Raw genomic sequence first — 22,775 nt, 5'->3', positions numbered from 1 at the left:
GGCTCAGCTCCAGTCCTTGATGGCCATATGGTCTCAGTTGCATAACTGAAATACTGCGTGGATATGTGGATATAGACAACCTATTTCCTCCCACGTGTTACACAGCACATGAATGAAATTTAATCTGTGATGAAAAATTGTATACAATACACAGGACTCATGTGCTGGAAAAAATACTAGTTGAATTAAGCTGAGTTTTTATGCACTAATAATACTTGTCATAGCTATCAAGGACAGGAGATGACGTCTCCTACTTTAAAAATGTTTTTTGGTCTTGTTACAGATTTCCCTTCTAAATCACACTAAACCTGAGGGAGGCCCAGAAAACAAACAGCACTCACAATTTTAAGTCCCAAATTAGACTGCTACCTTATTTTCATTCTGTCTTCCATTCTGAATGTAACCACATTGTCTAATTTACACCAAACATACAGTATGTCTTTCCAATAGGGACCAATGTTATTTTAACAGACCCTGCAAACCACACACTGGTTTCTTTCGAGAACCAGAATTTTTTACCACTGCTGCTTATAGTAAATTGAAGAGTTTTCTTGTTTTCATATGGGCATCCTTCAGCTAAGAGTGGAGCCATCCAAAGTCACTGGATGCTGAGATCATGATTAGACTAGTGTTTTGTTTTTCAGAACTGCTACAATAGACACAAGTAAACACATCAGCCTAGAGGAGACATTAACATTTTTGGTTACACATTAAATGTCTGTAGTTTTATGCAACAGACCAATTTACACTAGATTAGTCAACAAAGGAAGAATTAGGACTAGTCTAGCATTTTAGTCACTTTTAATGAACTTTGAAGTTGGCAGAGGTGGACAGGAAAGCAAGGAAGAACTCAGTGAACTCACCAACGTGAAATCAGTGATCAACTGATCTCAAAACCATGATGCAAAAGAGGAGGCAGGTTAAGTAATTTTCACTGAAGTCAACCAGGCTCTCAGACCACTTCAGATGAAGCCAGAGGGTTACACACATTAAAAAAAAACCTAGACAGTCTTGCAGGTACAAGCTTTGGCAAACGCTACTTTCATTTACATCCATACTGTCTCAGCAAGTCACAGCCACAACGTTTCTTGATCCCCACAGTGTCCTAGTACAATTAAATTATAATACAGTTAAGATTTATATAGCGCCTTTAACTCTTTCTTTGCACAGAAAGGCGCTGTACATGATTAGAGTCCTGGGTTCTTGGGGGTGGGGGAAGCTGTCGGAGGGAATCAGATTCCCTTGTTTCTCCATTTCAGGAGTCCCACAATAAAAAGACGGGTACTGTCCAGTAGCTGGGGTTCAGGAAATTCTTTCAGTGTTATCTCCCAGGCAGACAGAACAGGACTGTTAGACCGCCTTGATAAACAGCCACTGTGATGAAGGGAAGATTTAACCTGGTGTTCATGGCAGCTGGCTTTCATCTTTCTGGTCAAGAATAATTTACAGCTGAAAGTCAAGCCTTGCATCTGTACTTAGTGAGAGATATGTTGCTTTACTTTTTCATAACTAACAGTGCACAGTATGTTTTAGTAGTGCCAGTAGCTGGTAGTAAAGTTGACCGCACTGGATCAGTACCATGAGGCCAACATAAGTTCCTTGGTTGCAGCCTTGTCACAGATGAGCCACTGCTGGTCAAGTACAACAAAATTGTCTCAGTACAAACAAAACTATGACCTTCACAGAACCAAAGACAAAGTCATGGCCTCATCCAGCAAATGAAAGTATAACGCAGGTCTTTCCAAAGGCATTCTTTCCCTCCTGTGAATCAGGAGTTTAACTTTTTAACTCAAAAGTTGAGTGTTCAAAAGTAATTAGTGTGGTGTGCTCCACAATTGTTGATGCATATTCTGGATTGCCAGCTGGTATGGACTTAATTAAAAACAGGCCTCTTAGCTGGATTAAAGCTGACTTTCTTTCAAAACATTACATTTTACAGCAACAACACACTACCCATTGGCTTGCAAGTCGCAAAGTCCAATAGATGTCCATTCCACCAGGCTCCTTGTCATAGCGACGACCACTATCATTCTCCCTTCATTCTTTCCTTCATTTGATGAAAACAAGTATTTTGTTTTAGTTTTTATAAAAAAAACATGTCCATGCGGCATGCATAGTTACAAAAGAAAATCTTCCACCATTTACAGTACCAGCTTTGGGTTTTCTTGTTTTAAAAGTCGCATTTCACAGACATTTTTACGTTTTAGAAAACGATTCTACGTCTCTACGTGGATACCGTTACATGAAAACAGCGTAAACAAGCACGCACACAGAGACTATGAAATACAATCAGGCACCAGCAGCAGTCGAGGCACCTCCCTCTTGAACACATTTGTGCGCATAAGGATAACAAAAGACAAAACAGAAGAAACACAAAACAAGGCAATCTTCTTCAGACGCTATGACACTGTTCCGCTTTGGTAACTGGCAAAGGCCAGTGCCAGTCCAACTTTACCCAGATGTCCTCCTCTTACTGATAATTGTAGATTACCTTGGTGTCCCAAAGCAGTACCTTGACGTATTTCCCCAGGGGATGACTCCTGCCACTATTGTGCCACCACCCCTCAGTGTCATGTGCACTCTGGTGCGCAGCTTTCTGTAAAAAACACAAGCTCCTTCCCGACGTCTTTCCTCTACACCTAAAATACTTCTTTTCAAATATAACATTTTTTTTCCTTTCTCTATGAATTGATTTGAAATTTTAGCAAGCTGACGTTTTGCTTCGCAGTTTTCCAATGAAGATTTCTTTAATTCTCAATGCCCACATCTGGTGTTGAAAACAACAACAGCAGCTCTGTAAGGTCTCAGGGGGCCAGCTTACGAGAGTTCAGTTCTTTGCATCCCACTCTCCATATTAAAAATGCCTCCAAGGCTAATTGGCAAGAACAATTGTATTTTCTCTATAGATTATATTGTATGAATTAAAAAAAATAAAACGGTCAGTTTTGCTCAGCACTTCTAGAACATCAGAATGAAGGCCAAACCCACTTTCACAATTTGAATAACATCAATGTACACAGGAATTTACAAATTGGCACCTAGGTTCGAATGACAAACAACTTTTTAAAGATTTCACGTGATAATTAAAATGGTCCGTTGTCATTGCAGACCACGAATGCACTCTGTGTTTATTGAAGGCTGAGTGCATTTTAAGGGTGTATTTGGTGTTATTGTGCCGGAGCTGTTTTAAGCACAGTGTGGGCTAGATTGCTATTCTTCTCCTTGATGCATTCATAGGCACCTTATTGCCTCATATGTCTGAGGGATGGAGTGGGTGAAATTGTTCTATTAGACTGCCAGCGTGGCAGTAATGTACATCCAAATAGTACTGTTATGCAGGAATAACTCCCTCATACTTATATTGAATTACAATGGACAAGCTATATTTTCTGCCATTTTCAGTAGTTCAACATTATGATAGACTGATAGAAATTCCCATTAGGACATGTTTTACAAGACAGACTCTAAGCTGTTGAAACTGACCCATAGAGTGGAAGCTAGTAGTTTGTAGCCAATAACAAGACATAGTCAGGAAGAAACACTTGTGTTATTTTTCATTAACACCCTTCACAGTGACACTGGAAATTATTTTTTCTCTGTGTGTTGCACTTCAAAAAGTCGAGTGACAAAATGACAAGAAAACAAAAGTGTTAACAGTTGTTTTTAGGCCATGACATGTCATACAGCCTTTTCCTTCTCTGTTGAAGCACCAACATACACCTTGTGAATGCAAAACTACTGTCTATCTCAAAATGTACAGCAATGAAGTGCAGATGGTAACTTCAGATGTGATCAGATAGCAATGCCTACTGTATAGTGCAGTCACACCAAAAGAGGCAAGATCGATGCCAGTTCCCTTTTCTTAAAGCAAATGCACATAACACAACCTAGTATGGGTAAATATACAAAAAGTACAAAAAACATAGAGGCTCAGTTTTACAGTGTCATGATCATACATGCTTTTCTCTTAGGCAGCATGACTTTTCAACCACCAGCAACAGTCTTTGGTTTGGTCCTTATTGCGCTAAAGCCACATGAAGATGAACAGATTACACGTCTTGTGATGCTTGGAGGCTCCACGCAGTGACACGTACCAAAACTTCAAAAATCAAGAGGCCAAACCCTGACACAAGAACAGTGGGGGGTCACGTCAGACTGATTTATCTCTGCCAGCTTACAGAGGCTGTATATGTTCTAACACTGATGACCACATCTGTTTTTTAGTGGAACGGATGGGGAATTCTTCAGCAAGGCAGACAGTGACAAAAAAACAAAAACAAAAAGAAAATGAAAAGCCAGATGAGTCCTCTTTTTGGCTTTTGAGGTATTCTGTCCTCCTTTAGAAAGGCAGAATTAACCCCAAATATTCCAAGTGTCTGTGTTAACTGCAACTACTCCCCACTGTGTACCTGGACAGCTGCACATTCTTTAACTCTGTACCACAGGAGTCCCTTCTGGGCTCTGTTCTAGGTGTTCAGAAAGAAAAGGGGTTTGCAGAAATAAAGTCGGCATGTTAAGACACTGTCAGGTTGAGAATGGGACTGAATTAATATTAGGCCATGGAGTTTGGTGAATTTTACAAAATGGTCTTTGATTATAAGGGAAAGGGAGCTTACAATGAACAAAACCAAGTCAGTAAAAGTATTTTAAAGGCACACAAAAAATAAGCCTCAATGAAACTATGAACTACTTTCAGACCTTTCTCCAGGAGCAATTTCTGGAAGAGGTAAATTCTAAGTAGAAATTGCTACTTAAAAAAAACAGTGTCTCCTTCAATTATGTTCATGTAGTCTCCAGTTCAGGCAAAGTCATTACTAAATCAAACACCTACTGAATTAACACTTCCAGAATCAAGTCACAGGCACCAATAGGACAAAAGCTTATGCCTGTGTCCGTGTTAATAAACTATCACAAGCACAAAATCACTTCATTCCACAGAAAAATCAGTCTGCTCCAGAGCCCTGAAGCTAAATGTAAGCCAGTCCTTTTTGACTCTCATTCTTCAGTTGACCTACTTCCCCAGTGCCCTCAGGGTGACAAATAGTGTCTAGGCCTCTCATTTAATACCCAACCCCTTGTAAGGCATTTGTTTTTAATGTGTTACTTTGATACGGACTATTGAGAATGAGACCTAGTGACCTTGGCAGGTTTTGTTCCCAGGTCTACAGGCTCTATTGGCTAGTACACTGTTGAATAAACCTGGCATCACATCTCCAAATACAAAATGTAGTTCTGTTTTCTCCCAGGATATATTTTTTATTTGATTTTTTCCCTTTGATAAAATCAGAAGAATCCTCTCCCCTTTCTAAATGTGAGATGGGGTAAAATGGCCACTGCCAAAACACCGTTTTAAGCAGTAAGCTGGAAGAATAGCACCCGCTCCTGACAGAAATGGGCTGGCTCGCTGGTGCAAGGACATGAGCATGCCTTTGAAAATGGTGTGCTAGGAATCAAGGCCAGCTGATGTCATTGCCTCCACCTTGTGGTCAACAGTAATTACAGCACCTCCATGACAGACAGCCCTGCAGGTCTGAATGTGCTGCCTTGAGCCATTGAAAATGTAAAACAATTTTCAAGATGAGCACTTGGCCTCACAGTATATCATGTATGTCATCTGAAACCTTGAAGTGTCTCAGAAACCAGATCAACATAAAATATGATAAAGTTGAGAATCTTTAGAAAGGTATTGATACCTTATATTGATACAAATATTGATTTTTTTATTGACTATGTATAACTGTGCGTTTCATCTCTGTGTAGATGAGCTATAAGCTTGGCTATATATAGGGAAATCAGAATTAAAACAACTGTCAAGGTTCAATTACAGTAACTGAACCTCTGCTCCTTCCCAGTGAGCATCATTACACTTTTCCTCTTCACACAGAATAACAAGAGACTTATGTTTTTTTTTCCTGTATTGAAATGTTTTAGGAGTTGTAGATAAAGGTTTCCAGACTCACAAATCTTTTCTTTGCAAACACCTTTTAATCCAGGCTGGCTTTGTTTCCCCTTATGAAATCTTTGTAATCGAGTAAGACTCTTCTCCACAGCTGAAGTTTTCAGTAATGCTAAGAAATATTGTATATTGTATATTTAAATGGTAAAACTAATATTTAAACACTTAATCTGAGCACAATTACAATACATTGCGTAACTATCTTTTATGCATAATGGTACATTGCAGAATTTAAAAAATAATGTGAGAAAATATAAGAATGTCTACAAACAGAAGGAGGCCATTTGGCACATTTACTGCTTGGAAGAATCCACGAATATCTCCAGCTGTTTCTCGAAAGACATTCCCAACTCCCACAATCTTTTGCATAAAAGAGCCTCTGGTTCCCACTTTTTTAAAAAGACTTCTACATAGTAAAAAGCAACTACAACAGGGCTGCTGATTTAATGGAATGTGTTTTTTGGTACTTTAAATAAAACTGTTACACAACTGTTCTTAGCATAACCGAATATTAAAGGCAAGAAGAGGACTTTTCATAAATAGCACAGCTATACTCGGGTATAACTGAAGTACTCATATATACAGATGTATTACTGTATTTTGTAATTAGTATTGATTGTTAATGAAACCATTGGACATGTATTAGATGTGTGGGTGTACCACGTTTTCCATGAACTGAGAGTGTGAGGTCAACGATGGAAGAGAATTCCCCAAGCAGTTCATAGATATGTGAAAACACATTCCAACCAGGCCTTCTCTGGAAAGAACATCGACTCAGGCTACCAGTGTCCCCTTGTTTTCACAGATTCATGATTAAAAGGGAAAAGCTAAATATCATCTGAAGTGTCCAACTGCAAAAACTGAACATTCTCTGCCCTTTGTAATACAAGAGAACATATTAAAAAACTGCAAACCAAACCTGTTTTTTTAATTGGTAACTAAAAGCAAACCTGTGCTTCTGATTGAAAGACATATTAGATCTAACTACCCCTCACCCTGTTACTGCAGATGAAAAGACTCAAAGTCTTTATCTCTGGGCCAATTTGGCACTTTTGTTGCTGCAGAGAACTGAAAAAAAACATGAAGGGTGACTCAGTGCCATGTGTGAAAAGGGAGCATGTGTCCTGATTCTAACAGTGAGAGCTGGGTGGTCCTACCACAATAATAGCAAATGAGTCATGCAGGCTGGAATTCTGATTCCAGAATCACTAGACACCTTAATGCAGCAATACCTAAAACAACAGTACCTGTGTTCATAGCTTTAACTTTCCTTATGTAGTAATTAAAACTCGGAAAACATTTTCTTTGTCTACACACAAAGAGAAATGCCAAAAATATAAGCAACAGCAGTTCACAAACTAAACATTAGTTTAGCAAACAAAATTTAGTGTAATAATTTAATATATGTTTCTCTCCAAACTGGAGCAAAATATATGGGCTGAGGTATGTCCTTAAACCAAAGAATAACTTTGAAAAATAAAAAAAATAAAAATGTAAAATCAAAGGTTTTGTGGTCCTGCTCACAGTTCAGTTCCAAACAGTGAAAATCAGAAAGAAATTACTTCATAACACTGGAGAAGGCTGTCAGAAGTACTCAACACCAGTTTCATTTAGCTAATTACTGACTGTAAGTGACGCCGTCTATGTGAAACCGAGGGAGTGAGAAGACTTTGTTAAGGGTGCAGTACAGGACAGCAAGGCTACTTTGAGAAGTTAATACTGAAAGTATAAGACTCACAGGCATGAATGTTGTAAAAGGAGTCTGGCGACCTTGGCTCTCTGGTGTGAAGCACACAACAGCTTCCATAAAATGTTTTGTAGCCACTATAACCCAGTCTCTGTACAGACTTCTTGAGGAGCTGAGATAATTTTTCATCCAGTAGAATTTTGGCCAGAATGCTTCAGGAAGTGTATTTAAAAAGAACGGTGTTTTGAACCTGTCAAGTAATTAACTGTACAGTATATACAGACACTGCTTTCACTTCCCATCAGCTTTATGGCTAAAGCATAGCCCCTACTGTAGGCTGGCAGTTTTAAAAAACACATATTAACTGTAACTCAAATCAAAGGAGGTAAGGCCTGTTCCTGTTCAGTAGCAGTCCATTATATTGGGGGTCAGGCGATAGGGTGCAAAGTCTGAGAGAGGACAGAGGGTTTAGGGAGACCTGGCACAGTCCTATCCTAGTGTGGCAAGAGGACAAACAGGCACAGAGGACACACAAAACCTGTCACTGATCATAGGTCACAGCAGGTCACTACACAAAAAAGGGAGATTTTCTCTGGCAGGAACTGGGCACAAGAGATGAGAGGGGCTAGGGGAGACACACCGTTGTTTCCCTGGGGAAAGGGTTTAAGTGTTGCGCACGGCCAAGGCTTGTTCTAGCTCTTGTCTCCGCTGTTGGATCTGTAGAAAAGGAAGAAAGATCAGTACCCGTCCTCTGTCCCTGATATGGGAAATTGTAGAGTTGTGACCCAAATGACCCAGGGACTGTACAATCAGTAAAAGCTGTTTAATTGACTTTCACAGCCCTTCATTTGATTCCATGAAACATTTGCATCACATCATCTCAGCACTTTCAGGGACTGCCTATTCAAGTCAGGGTCATGGTGGTCCAAAGCCTATTGCAGGAAGCATTGGGTGCAAGGCGGGACAGACTCTGGATTTGATAGGGACAGCACTCCATCGCAGGGCATATCACAGATAGCACCCCAGGAACTGAATCCAGGTCTGAGCTCTGCGAGGCCACGATGCTAACCACTGTGCAACCATGCCACCCTCCACCAAAACTTACATTGCATAATCACAGATGCTTACATATTGCACCCCGCTGGTGGTCACTGAAATATGTCAGATGAAAAAATTGTAACGGAAATGAATGAATGAATGCCCACTCCTCTTGGTGTTTGGAGCCAAGAGAAATCTGAAGCACTGATACATCATTAATTTATTAGTCTTGAATTTACAAAACTACAAAACCAACTGCTATTTACCATTACTTAATTGATATAAAAAGGTAAAGCTTTTGCTATTTTACTCTGTCTTTGGTCCTGTAAAACCTCTGGGTGGCTAAAGTGGAAGAGTCTCAAGAGTTTCCACCCAGAGTTTCTGGGTGGAAACTCTTGAGATCATGATATCAGTACAGCTGCTCCCCCATTATTCCCCCCTCATCAGCCCTGCGGGGGGAAATACATACACAAATGGGTGTGGATCCCCTGAGACACAGAGGGGATCTATATCCCTGCAGTGTCAAATGATGCTGTGCCTTGTTCTGAGATACCTTGCAATAAAAGTAGCGGCTCACTGCCTCCTGGGACCAGGGCTCGTGGTAAAACTCTGCCCTCCTCTCCTCTTCAGGGTTGCCCACCACATCTGTCATCACCTACAGCCAATCACAGGACAGCACTCAGAGCAGCACACTCCTCAGTTTCAGAATCACCCCTTTCTTAGCCTTCTGAGAGTCGTTAGTAGAAACACAATTGGATTGTATCCAATGCAACAAGTAGGCATCTTCACAATATCATGCTGGTTTCTGGTCTGTTTTTACTGTCTTTACTGTGGTACTCTGAATATATTTCCATGCTTAAGTATAACAGGTATCATGCAACAGTGGTTGTACAACTGTGGTTATTACAATCTAGTAATGGCAATTTATTTATATTATTATTATTATTACTACTACTACTATTATTATTATCGTCATCAAATACATCATGTATTTAATTCACGTAGAGTCAGACCTTCAAGCGCTCATTAAACTGCTGCTCACGTATGGTCTACCAAAAAGCCATTTGTTTTTTCCTACAAGAAAATTCCCTCCAGAGTCAAAGAGGCTACTAGGTGTTTCTGTTGTGTTAAGCAAACTAAAGAGCACATGATTCCTGCCTTGGATGGGATTGCTCCAAACAATACTGGTGCCTGCAGCTGGGTGTACTGCAGCAACTGGGATGAAGTATCTGTCTGAAGGCTACAACAGTAGTGTCTGCAGCAGGGACTTAAACCTAAGCCTATCAGTCATGAGTCCAAAGGCTTAACCATTACACTTTGCTTCCTCTCTGTACTAAAGCAATCTCACTAAAATAAACTTCTTGTGCACATCCATTACTTACCTTGAGGTCTCGACTCTGGGATTTGAGCCAGTCCTGGATGTAGCCTTTGGGATCCTTGGAGAAGCTGAGCATGAAATCCCTCTGGATCTTCAGCTGGTTAATAGACTCAATGGTCTCATGAATCTGGGAAAGGTACAGCAGAGGGAGAAGCAAGCTTCAAAACCAAGGCTAAACTAATACCGAAGGTGAGGTAACATTACATTCCTCTTTTGGATAGTGTCCAATCCTTTCGTAAACAGAACTTCACTAAAATACGGATTTGCGACACTAACCACTTTTTGTAAACGATTCCGAGCTCTAGTTTTAAGTTGGGTAGTGCCTGTCACAGAAGAACCAGCGTTCTTCAGTCATGAAGAGTGACCTCTAGGATTCACTACGGCTGCAGTTTACATCACAGAAACCTCTGAAGATAGTTTCCATTACAAGGAGCCAAGTGGAGAATGAAAAAGAAGATCAATTTATGCAGATAACTTAAAATCTTGAGGGCTAGAGGTGTGTGTGAATTATAACCACACCTTCTCAAAATATTATCTAGAGGCGATATAAAGAGGGTGACAGAAAATAATTAGTTTAAGGTGACTGTAAAGGAGAGAAAACGATCAAAGATGTTTGTTTAAAAGCCATTTAGAGAAGTATGTATGTGGGTGGAAAACAATTTAAAAAGTAAGTTGTGTATGCTTTTTTCTTTCTTAAACTTTTTTTTCCTTTCATTTCTGGAGATGCTAAATTTTTCATCTTTCTACTGCTAGACTTGATTTTTTTAAATTAAGTTCTGATTTCTGCCAATAGATGTATAACATTTGAATGAATTCAGGAACATCCAATTACAGTATCTCAGTAGATACATGGATTGAATGACTGCATACCCTGGGATAAGATGAGTCAGTTCACATCTGTTTGATAAAACTTGGACCCCCAGGGTTACAATGTCTTTAGTCTCATTAACTTTCTAGTGTCATTACAGGTATTTTGCATATGTATATGTGTCATTTCATTGATAGCATAGATAATGCCAACACATGTAAGAATCTTCCCAAAAAATAGTTAATGTACAATGTCATACTTGTTCTCTCAATCTTTATCTGTTTTTAATGTTTTTTTTTTACAACTATAAGCTAAACAAGATTAAAATCTTATAATGCACACATTAAATGGACTCCAATACAATTCTAACCCTTTAATAACCTTTGAATATTTGACATCTCTCTTTTGGAAATGTTAATGACAGATGAGTGCTTTACGATACAGTTTTGGAATGCAAAGAATTTCTGAGCTCCTAAAATGATTTTTTTTAGCCAGGATTATCTGTATATCTAAGAATGACCTGTGTCTGTACAGTATCTGTAATGCCTGTAGAAATGTGGAGGTCCCAATAAGTAGGTTAACATTGAGCATAACAGGCCTTATTTGGTTTAGTGAAATCTCTGATTGGCTGACCTTGTTGTCCAGGGAGGCAATCTCCTGCTGATTGGCTGTAGAGAGCAGGAAGCTGCTCATTTGGCCTTTCAATGGGTCTTCTACCTCCACATCGATGTCATAGCAGGCTGTCTTCTTCTGGTCATTGGGGTCCACACTGCAAAGAGAATGGACAGGGAGTCAGCCCGGCTGAACTGGGCCTGTAATAAGGTACATCTGCAGGAGCAGTGTACTGTGCTGCGTGGGCATCTAGTCAGTTCTGGTGTTGGTATTATTCTTGTGTCGAGTTCAAGGACACTTGCCTGCCTCAAGATCCCATCTCTGTTACATTGACAATTGTAATAGAAATCTGACCAATATATTATATGTATATTCAGCAATTCAAACATAATTAATTTATTTTGTTTGACATGTTATCTGCAATTTCCCTCACGGGATCAATAAAGTATCTATCTATAGAACTTTATATGACCATACACATTTAATAATTAAAACAGTAACCTGCAAGGATTTTGCCTGAATGCATTTTATCAAGAATTTACTGTAACTAGGCAGACAGAAGTGTTTCAGATCAGTCTCAGGTGGCATCGAAATTTTGTATGTCACTCTATCACCTAAAAATACACTACATGCTTGGGCGAAATGCAAGCAAAAGGCTATCACTGATCAATGTGTAAGGGTTGAGTTTAGCCAGCTGAATAATTACAGTCGCTAATATCTTTTAATCCTCCAGTCATCATAGATATGCAGCAATTGGATTGGTCAGATAATGTATTGATGTGATTCAGCACAGTTCGGTTAGTGTGGTTCTGGTGTGCTGGGGGGCTCGAGGGAGTGAAGCCCAGCTCAGCCCTAGCAGCACTGATCCCACCCTGCCCCCCAGCTGCGCCTATCTGACCTGATAACATGGTTGATGACGATGGGGTCGGGAGGCAGCAGGAGGTTGGTGAGCCGCTGGGGGATCTCTGAGAACTTCAACCGGGGGCAGTCAAAGATCTGTCCAGGGAAAGAGACAACATGTCAACCAGCTCCGTCACCACCATGTCTTACACAGTGCAATTCATAGGTGTCACTGCTTCAAACTTACAAAGCACTGGCTTGGATGTACTCCATTCAAAAGAACTGGCTGTCAATATTTTGTATAGGAAAAAAGAAAGCAAAACATTTTTCTGCTTTACCTATGAAATATCAGCATCTAGAATTAATCTTTTCTGCAGCTAGAATGTTAAAGGATTACTGAAATAATAGCCACAACTGCTCATTTCAAAATAGCCTTACAGAAAGAAGCCAATAATCCAGATAAAGTTTTTCAAAGTGATTTCAGTGTCTATGAATACAGTCTTCTATTTGAGGGACAATACTACATTTGGCAGTCAAGTACAGGTCCATCACGCAAACTCACATCCACACAGATTCAGCTTATACCCGTACAATTGTACCGCCCTGGCCTCATCACTGTCAGGCCCCACACCAGAAAATGGATAAGCTGTGTCTGAAAACTTTGTTAAGAGGGGTGACAGCAGAGATAACTGAAGCCTTGTAAAAGCTTTCCAAAGACCTTTCTCAGAATAGCACATATAGGAAATTGCATCTTGCACTTTCACAATGACCTCAACTTCAGTAGGAATTAACAATATTTAGTTAGGGTGCCATCAATCCTCAATTGAAAATTGGTGAATTGGTCAATGTATTATATCATGGTATCTTGTTAATAAGTATAGACTAAACTCTAAATAATGATTTATCATCACCCCTCACAACCATTTCATCCTCACCTCCATTTTCTTTTAATGTTTGTTTTTGAAATATTATGAACACCCAGTGGCTCGGCATCTTAGTCATTTTATTAATAGAAAATTCCCTATTTTTCTCCATGGGCATTCCAGGCCTGAAATTTCAGCTTAGAGCTTTCCAGGGTGTGTGAGATACGGGGGGAACGTGTCTAATGCAATGAGCTTTCCTTTGCATAGTAATTCAGAAATATGTAAAAGAACAGTAAGACTGTGTTCATGGTGTTTTGTATAAAAAGAGAAATGTTGGACATTTTGGTTGAAAATTAAAAACTGTGCATAGAGTACTACAACACTGCACACGGCTAATAACTTTTGCTGCTGATGTTTTGTGCTCATTATTAACAAGTTTTATTTTAGCTGTTTTTTTGTGTTGGGAAATGCTATGAAAAGGTACCTATATTTGTTCATAAACCTTTATTGAACTAGAATTGGTTAAGAATACATCTTCACTTCCACTGACAACCTAGCCAAGAGGCTTCCACCACTGTTGCACAGAAGAGAATAAAAAAGAGAAGAACAGCCAATAAAACTAAATGGGACAGACATTGACGCCATGTTACACTGTTAACAAGTGGATAATTTCAACCGACTCGTCTAGATTATTCCAGTCTTCAGCTGTGGCAAATTTAAATAACTGGCCCCAGAGTTGGCAGTTACCCTTGTATAAAAGTACTGCTTTTTGTAATCAGTGGCAATGGTGATTTCACAACAATCAATGTGTAAATTAATTGTGAGCCAGTGAAGCATTTGTCTGGCACTGTATGTAAAGAGGGACTGTCAATCAATGACTAAAGATCACAGTGATGAGTACCATAGAGGGCACCTGTAAACCTCATGGCAGAAAGGTGTAAGATATGAAGTACAGCAGCTTTAGAAGTCATTCTGTAAGCCACACGACCACTGTCCAGTATGGGGAGTTTGGACATCAGAACTAGTATCTGTCTAGAAAAATGTGTAAAACAACACTTGTTGCAGTAAAGGAAACCAAGCTTAGACTTGATATTAGCTTATAATGTATTAATATGAGTTAAAGTTAAAGACCCGCCAGCTAAATGCCTAGGTATTTATTAACTATGAATAGCTGTAACTGTTGTATGAAAAGAGCCTTTGGAATTATTTTTTTAAAAATTGAAAAGCATTTATGTATGTATATGTATACTGTAAAAATGTATTTTAAATTATTTTATTATTTTTAAAAAAATATTTTTTAATTGTTTAGCAGAAGACCATTACAGATGGCAAAGTGGGTCTAGATGTGTTGTTGGGGGTAAAGGTGACTATGACTGCTGCCTGAGCAATTTCCAGTTATTTATAGTGATACAGAAGTGCAGAAGTGCTAAAATAGTCTTTTAAAAATGTCATTTTCAGGTGATGGATATTGAAAAAAAACCATTAAAACCAGATCATGCAGAAAAGGCAGTTAAAAATTCTTTTTCGATAAAACCAGAGGGGAGGATTCTCTTTCAACCTTCTAACACAGGCTGTAAAACAATGATCGCTAAGATCCTTACGAAATACAATCAGGTGGTATTTGTCAGTAGCAAAGTGAGTGTGATGTCAAACAAGACTTACTGTATCTGGTGAACCAATTCTGGTAATTCAATTATAATTTGAATGAATCATACTGCCTTTTTAACTATTTTAAATGCTCTTAGATTTGTTTCATATCTAAATGTAAATATATCAGTAAAATAATCTCAAAGCTCAAATAAGGAGTACTAAGTTCACCAAATAAAGTTAATGTTGCAGTAGAAGAGGTGGATGGTTTATAACCTGAGAACTGTATTTTTTATGAGTGAATGAAGTTGTTTAAGAATTGATTCAGATAAAACAAGTGAATATTATAAATGATCTTTAACATAAAAGACAACACTTTGTTTCCATAGAAGATCCATCCAAACTAAAATTTTGGCCTGATGCTTACCTTTTCTGATAAAACCAGACAACTCTGATACCAGCAAAATGGATTTGACACTGTTCCAGTGGATGAGTGTTGAGGATTTTGAAATGCAGCTCACTGAATTACAGTTGTATGAACTAACTCTTGACACTCTCCTACTGAAAGGTTAAGCTGGTACATTTTCTGGTATTACAGATATAAGGTAATTTGATAACTGATTGGAATTGAAACACGAGCACAAAGCTGTAAAAGCTTTCCTTCTAAATAGCAGAAATGCCTTAGAATAAAAAGTCAGCATAGTGTGAAATTTGAGGTGGCGCAGCATCAAAGACAGCATGGGTATAATGTGAGGGGAATGGTCTTTACTCTGAAGACAGGTCAAAACACAAAATGGAAGCATAAGTAAAATCGTGACAAAAGGTTATCTCAGAAAAAGGAAGAGAAAAAAAACCAAAGACTCAAAACACAGTTTGCAGGAATTAGGTGATGGGTCAGAGAGTTGAGGTATTGAAGGCTATAAAACAAATGGCTGATGAAAGAGGCACACCCGAAACATACCATCAGAAAACAAACTGGGGAAAAAAGCAGACGGCAGAAGAGTTCACCAATGACAAGCTGATATAGAGTCCAAATGTTTAAATGTTTGAGTACATTCAGGTAGCTATTGAGAATATGCAGACAACAGGGAAAAAACATACAGATCGGAAGACTTTTCGAAACAAGCAAAAGTAAATTTGATTAGAAAAGGCCGCATTGTGCACATTATCTCCCCTGGGTGAAATAAGGGCACTTGAATGGGGGAGGAGGGACAGTTACCTTGTACCTCAGCTTGGATAAAGTCTTCAGCCAGATGAGTGACAATGAAGAGTAGGACAGGAAGAGAAAGAAGAAGAAAAAGAAGAGGAATACCTGCTGGAAGTACTTGTCACAGTTGATGTACTCCTTGTCGTGGGCATCCTGCAGCTTGTTGGTCTTGACATACTGCCAGAGTGCCTGGATGATGGCAGAGCGGGTCTGTGTGTGGATGCCCAGTAACCGTGCCAACCTGGGGTCCAGTTTGAACTGGGGGGGCTAGGGGAAGGAACAGGTTAGCTCCCCACAGCAGTACTTACTAAAACAAAGATAAATCTTTATTCTGAACCAGGGGGAAATCGAACCACTCCAAAACACTTGAGGGATTATAATTTTCTGTTTGGATTGCAAAAAAAACATTCAGCTCAAGCTGACGGACGGCAAGACAGGGCAAGGATAACATTTTTGGACTACTATTTGCTGTGAACTGAGAGCACTGCTCTCAAGGTGCACCACTTCATCCCACCTGAGCTTGTCTTGAATTTACCAATACAGGCTAAACTACTAGCTGCAGTGCCAGACAACTATTTCTCTGGTTACTAAGAATTCTGATGAAAAGTCACATTATAACTGTGCATCTCTATGATAAACAATAAAACCTCAAAAGCAACAGCTGCTTCATGTGATACAGTCAGCTGACAGGCAGTTGTGGTATCTTGGAAAGCCTGATTTTTACTGCTCATCGGGAGCCTCACTTTCCCTCTATTAACGTATTACCTATTGAAGCTCAGCTGCCCACCAGCCTGTGTAGCTCAACAGCGCCCTCACCTGGTAGTCAAGCATCAGCAGCAGAGTGCAGCGCACGCTCACATCTCCCGGCCGCTTCACCTGGAAGCCATCTGTCTCCTGCGTGGTAGGGGTGCGGTGCCACTGCCAAGACAACACACAGACACATCCGTGCCTTAAAGGGAAACTGCATTGGAGCCTGTTACTCTGGAGCCTTCATTCCCTGGGTCATCCTCACTCTTCCCGATCTCTTTCCTTACCCAGCATCACCCATTCGCTTCACGCACAAGTGTGTCTGCAAAGCACCTGCGTTCTTCCCAGCATGCCTTGAGAAATCAGGCTGGTGGCAACAAAAGTACTGTGGCATATTCTTTCTCACAAGAAATAAAATAAAAAAAATCGTCATTCATTCTTCAAAGAACACAACATTCTTCTTCAATCAGTCACAGGTCAGACTGGAAAGGTAACTGCCGTAATTGTCTTAGTAAAGTGTGCTCCTTAAATCTTTTTTTTTGCAGACAGAGCACACATCTTACTTTCAAGCCCCTCTTGTGTTTGTGAAACTGAACTATATGATCTCTGAGAACAGGCCCTGGGTGAGGCTGAGACTGAACCTCATTCGGAAAGGATTTGGTGGAATAAGCTGGGGAAACAGGTACTGTATGTTCTCCTGCTACGTTTTTTCACATACTGAGAGATGACATTGTTCAGACCGCTTTGCCATGTAATGAAATGAATATCCATTAACAGGCAGAGACCTTCAAAACCATTTTTTCGCCCTTTGAATTGCTCTCGAGGAAAGCACATTATCAGTTCTTGATTCAAAGACAGCTTCATCAGTAACAGCCTCTGTACATTCCTTCCAACAGTTAATATGATGTCGCTTTATCACACTTAATTAACTACATCTTGGTTAAAAATGAAGATCTCAGAAAGCGATCAGTTTTGCAGTCGAGGCAGTGAGGTGAAAGGTAATCATAACACCAACAAACCTTGCCATACTGTTATATAGACCATCCCAGCAGGAAACCAGCAGCAATCCGGTGTATTTAAGTGAGAGAAAGGGAAATTCAGATTAGGGTAAACCTGGGGGCAGATTTTAACATGACATTCATGACTTTCTCTAGTGCACCATGGGACTGCTGCACAATGGCTGAAACTGCCCTTTTAGAACCTTGGAAAACCAAAAGAGTCAAACAAAATAATGAATCAGATAATTAGGGAGGGTTCTGAGAGACTTTAAAGATATGCCATTAAATAGAACTATTTATATTCATTTATTTGAAAAGGACTATGAGATGTTTCAAATTATTCTGTAGCTAAGCAATTTGAAAATGCCAAGGCAATTAAAATATATTCCATCCCTACCCTATCATACTTATTGATATTATTATAATTTGGGACAGTAATACTGCAGTAATATGTTTTTTGCCCACAGACAAGATCCTCACCACCACTTGCCCAACTTCATTTTGTTGCTTAAAAGATGGTATCCTGACAGTAAGGCCAGAGGAGCTCCTGCTTAGTTTGTGTTTCCTATTATTCATTAGACCTTTGTTTTTGTCAGTGTCTGGACAGTACTGTAATGGTTTACTTCTCTCAGATTTGTACCTTGAATCTTTGTTTTGATGGAATTCATGATCTTTCAACCCTTACCACGCAGACAGGTTTTAAGGATGAGATCGGGAAATGTACCACTTAATCATAAGCAATATAAGATTGTCTCAATTAACTTGGTAATAATGGGTTCTCACAGCAAGGCATTTATTTATATATAGATAAAGGAATAATAATTCCTTGCTTTTATATTGTAGGGGACCCACTTTATCTATCACTCAGCTACAACAGCCATAAGGGTGACACACAGCTGCCATCATGTGCCAGCCAGCCCTACTACACAGCAGATCAGGTGGAGAAATGATTAATGGCACATTGCTTCACTAGTGTAATTTAAATGAAGGGGAAACTTTAGGAAGGCCGGTTTGAAGAAGCTCAGAGCGGAATTACGACAATTAACCGGGATTAGCATTCTTACTCTTTTTAAAAAAAGTGCCATGGAATCTTTTACCAATGATATGGCACATACTGTACAATTCTCTATATTGGCTCCCAACCTGCTCACTTACTTGTCTCACCATGACAAAGAAACACCACATTTGAATCAGCTGCCAGACAGCTGTGACTCTAAGGAAATTATTTATTGCCAGTTTAGGGCTGTGGGGACTCACACATCCCTACCACACCGGTAGCACTTTAAATACTCATTGGTGCAGGTGGCACTGTGTGCTCTGCAGTGCTGGGTTGTAACCTGCTAAACGCAGCGACACGAACAGAGTGAGCTGCTTTTTTCAGTAGCTTTGCTCTAGCAAACTATTTTAATTTCAAAGTAGAGAACTACAACTTTCGAGTTAGCACCTGCTACCGCTATTTTACCAGATATATTTTTGTAGTTGCAGTGCAATTCAACTGTGTTATTTTCCGCACAAACCTCATCATTCAACCCAGATCACATTAAGCGTGCACTGAACTCCCACTCCTTCTTCAATACAGCTACATCAATCCAAAACGAAGTATACCAGATTCATAATGAAATCTCCCAGTCTTATTTGTACATTGTTTTAGGGTTTTCTCCATACTTAGGGAGAAAGGCACACATACAGTATATATGTAATGTAAGGTACATATAAAAGGGTGTTACCCTGGTAACCTGGTTAAATTTCCCCCCTGGCCTTTACCAGTTATGGCCACATAGATGATCACTCTGTTTTCCTCCCCACTAATAGCTGATGTGTGGTGAATGTTCTGGTGTACTTTGGCAGCCATTCCATCATCTAGGTGGGTACTGCACATTGGTGGTGGTGGAGTGTCCAGAAAAGTGTTTTATAAGTGACGGAATTACTATTATACTACTAGGCCAAGGCAATTTATAAGCAGGAATGTTATTATTTATCCATTACAGTCCATTTTAATCTAAATCCAGAAGTCTCCATTTGTCTTTTTACTTCCGACAGAAATGCATTTTACTGAAATGTGTTTTTTTCTGCACATCAATCACATAATCTGGTACTGCTTCAGAATCAGAAATCTTGAATTCTTTAATTTGGTAACTTTGTAGGATATCTCCCATCTATATGAAAAGTGTGAATCACTGATAGAAACAATACCAATTATGGGAGAAACAGCTCAAATAATGAGCTGGAAGAGTTGCGACACATTTGGTATAGGTTGAATTTATTATTTTCTTAAAATTTTCTAACACTTATATTCCTGCAGCACATTTCATGGTCAAGTTGAGAAACGTGTGCAGTATGTAATATTTGGGCACAAATTCCAAATCATATCTACTCAGGGTATTCTGCTGCTCTTCTAATGACATCAGGGTAAGAACGCAATATTGATCAGTGTGCATGCTTTAGCTCTAGCTACAGCCCTAGTTTCTCTTATTTTTTTCTATTTTAATGAAAAGGTTATATGGGTTGTTTAATGTAGAATTAGCAATTTGGAGATCAGAAACATTTGAAATGAAATAATTGATCAAACTGACATTTCAAAGGTCAGTTAAAAAATCAGAAATGTAAAACTTCTCCTAAAACGAACAAGTGTTTTACACACATATATTAACACAAACTGTAGTATAAAAATACAGTATGTTCATACTGATGTTGGCAGAGACTGCGTGAAAAGTTTCTGTAGAGAAACCACAGGGAAAGTCATTTTAGACCATACATTTTGCAAATGAGAGGAGGCAGCCATTTGTATTGTTGGTTGTTTAATAAATGATTCTAAAATGTTATCCTTTTTTTGAGGGTGCCTAGAGTTTAGACTAATTTCTAAATGACACCCTTAATTTGCATACCCTTTGAATAAATTTCCTTTGCTCCAGACTGAAGATATTGATCTCTTTAATTCATCATACAGCAACCCTCCAAGTCAGGAATCATTCTTGTCAAGAATATCCTTTTTGTGGTGACCAAAACTAAAATCAATATTCTAAATGTGTTCTTAATAGTGAATTCTAAAACTTCAGCTTAACTTCCCTTGATTTAAATTCCACACCTTTTGCTAAACATTATTTTTTACCATTTCTAATTTTTTCCCACATTGTCTTGAGGAGGACAAAGAAAAATCTAATTAAATACCCAGGTTACTTTCATTTGTAGCTTTCTGCAGCTCAAAGTCACCAGTGTGATATGCTCAATGTGTGTTCCTACTTCCTGCGTGAATCACTTTGCACCTAGAAAAAGTTCAATTTAATTTGTGGTTTCAGTGGGAAGCTGCATCAGTGTGTGAGTTGCGAAGGATGAATGCCACACTGAAATCAAAAAGAACAACAAAATAGTTTTAACTGTAAGACCTTAATTTTTTGCCTTGAGGAAACCGACAGACTCTAATCTTTTTCAGATAATATGCCCTGACCAGTGCTTAAGCAGGTTTTTATTTTATGAAGCCTGTCTACCAGTACAGATTGTAAATCTCTTCAGTGTTGATGGCATCTTTCATACCAGATGAAATAAGTCCTCAATTTCCCATTTTGAAATCTTACTTTCAGGACACATCAACATACTGTATGTTATAAAGTATATAAAATACAATGCTTAGAATATAAATACTGCATTTTCTTTAAATTTAACATAATTCAAAATTAGCTATGTTTAAAATATGTTTTCTAAAATAGCTTTACGTATAGCTAGTTACTTTTTTCAGTTACAACATTTTCTATGTAACTAACTGCATTTTTTATGGTTTTGCTTGTAGCTTTAGCTGGCAGCATTTCCAAAGTAGTTTCCACAACACTTGAGGCCTGTCATTATCATGCAGCAGACAAGATGGTCTAGAGGAGCAACTTTTTCCATAAATGTCCTCCTGCAACTGATCCTGTGTGACAGCAGTTCTATGTTTGACTACGTTTGTACAAGGCCTGTCTTCTTTAGACTGACACTTCATGTTGCTACAGACAGGTGGAGCACTCCTGTGTGCTCATGATGAATCAGGTAATGCTGTTACAGTGTCCTACCCAAGCGAACCTACTAGGATACCATATTTCCAATTGTGAGAGACCTTGTTGATGTACCCTGGTAACATGGTGCACTCAGAATAACAAAAAAATTGAATATAAATTAATGTGGAAAATCAAAAAAGTAAAGTCAGTTAAATATACCCAATTATTCTAAAGTCTTAAGCAAAAGCATTTTAATGCATGTGTACTAAAAATGAATCAACATACTGTAAAGAAACCAGTACAGACTGTGACACATTCTTTGTATGTTTTAATGCTGAGTCTGCTCCTTCCTGTTACAGGTGTAACATATTTTCAAAACCCAGAAATAGTCCATCCAGGACCACTCAGGGCCACCAAAGGCACTGTAGAACTGATATAATATTTTTCATGTAATGTTCGAGCTCCGAGTCTGTTTGTTCGAAGCCTCTATCAGTCTTTTACAAAGGATCCAGCTGCCCGTAAGACCTGAAAATGCCCACACTCCCTCAACACACACACACCTTTAAGAAGCAGCTTGTGAACAGTTTGTGAGATTGAGTCTTACCTTTTTGTTGCGGCTCAGCAACTGAAAAGAAAAACCGAAGTTCTTTCTAATGGATTTCACTCGGTTACACATGACTTTTAAAAGAAAAAAAAAGCCTAAGCTTAAAAGCTTAACAGCTGCTTCTCTTGCAAACATCATGCAATGTCTGTCACTGACTTTCTAGAGACTAATGGTTCTTTAGGATAAATTAAAAAATGATTCCCTTGTACAGTGGGTTAATATCTACAAGCCACAAATCCTATTACAATAGACATCGTTGATATATACTGTGTTCAGTAACATATCCCTCAAACAGTACATTCTTTACAGATAGTAGGGTGAGGAAAACAGTGGTATGAAAAACATTGTCCATTTACAACAGTGAAGAAATCACTTGTTTAGAAGATTGTGTTTTATCTGAAGATGCTATTGATTAAAAAAGAAAGCTTGATCAACGGTTTAATTTGGCACCATTTCTGGTTAACTATAAAATTGCTAAGTCA

General features: G+C 38.9%; 1 protein-coding gene across 3 annotated transcripts in view; it reads right to left on the bottom strand.

Annotated features, from left to right (window-relative positions):
* Positions 1-5,965: 5,965 nt before the first annotated feature.
* LOC148832775 (SWI/SNF-related matrix-associated actin-dependent regulator of chromatin subfamily D member 3) overlaps positions 5,966-22,775 on the bottom strand; it is a 55,117-nt gene continuing 38,307 nt past the window's right edge. For all 3 annotated transcript variants that reach the window (XM_088918763.1, XM_088918764.1, XM_088918765.1), the window contains 7 exons: positions 16,793-16,894; positions 16,082-16,243; positions 12,378-12,475; positions 11,501-11,636; positions 10,064-10,186; positions 9,235-9,336; positions 5,966-8,360 (listed from right to left, as the gene is read on the bottom strand). In XM_088918763.1, coding sequence (XP_088774889.1) covers positions 8,307-8,360; positions 9,235-9,336; positions 10,064-10,186; positions 11,501-11,636; positions 12,378-12,475; positions 16,082-16,243; positions 16,793-16,894 — 777 coding nt within the window. In that variant the 3' untranslated portion in view covers positions 5,966-8,306. The remainder of the gene's footprint in view (positions 8,361-9,234; positions 9,337-10,063; positions 10,187-11,500; positions 11,637-12,377; positions 12,476-16,081; positions 16,244-16,792; positions 16,895-22,775) is intronic.

The sequence above is a fragment of the Atractosteus spatula genome, chromosome 6, assembly GCF_055471065.1.
Source record: "Atractosteus spatula isolate fAtrSpa1 chromosome 6, fAtrSpa1.hap1, whole genome shotgun sequence".
Classification (NCBI taxonomy): Eukaryota; Metazoa; Chordata; class Actinopteri; order Semionotiformes; family Lepisosteidae; genus Atractosteus; species Atractosteus spatula.
The sequence above is the reverse complement of the archived record's forward strand: the minus strand, read 5'-3'. Positions and strand labels throughout refer to the sequence as shown.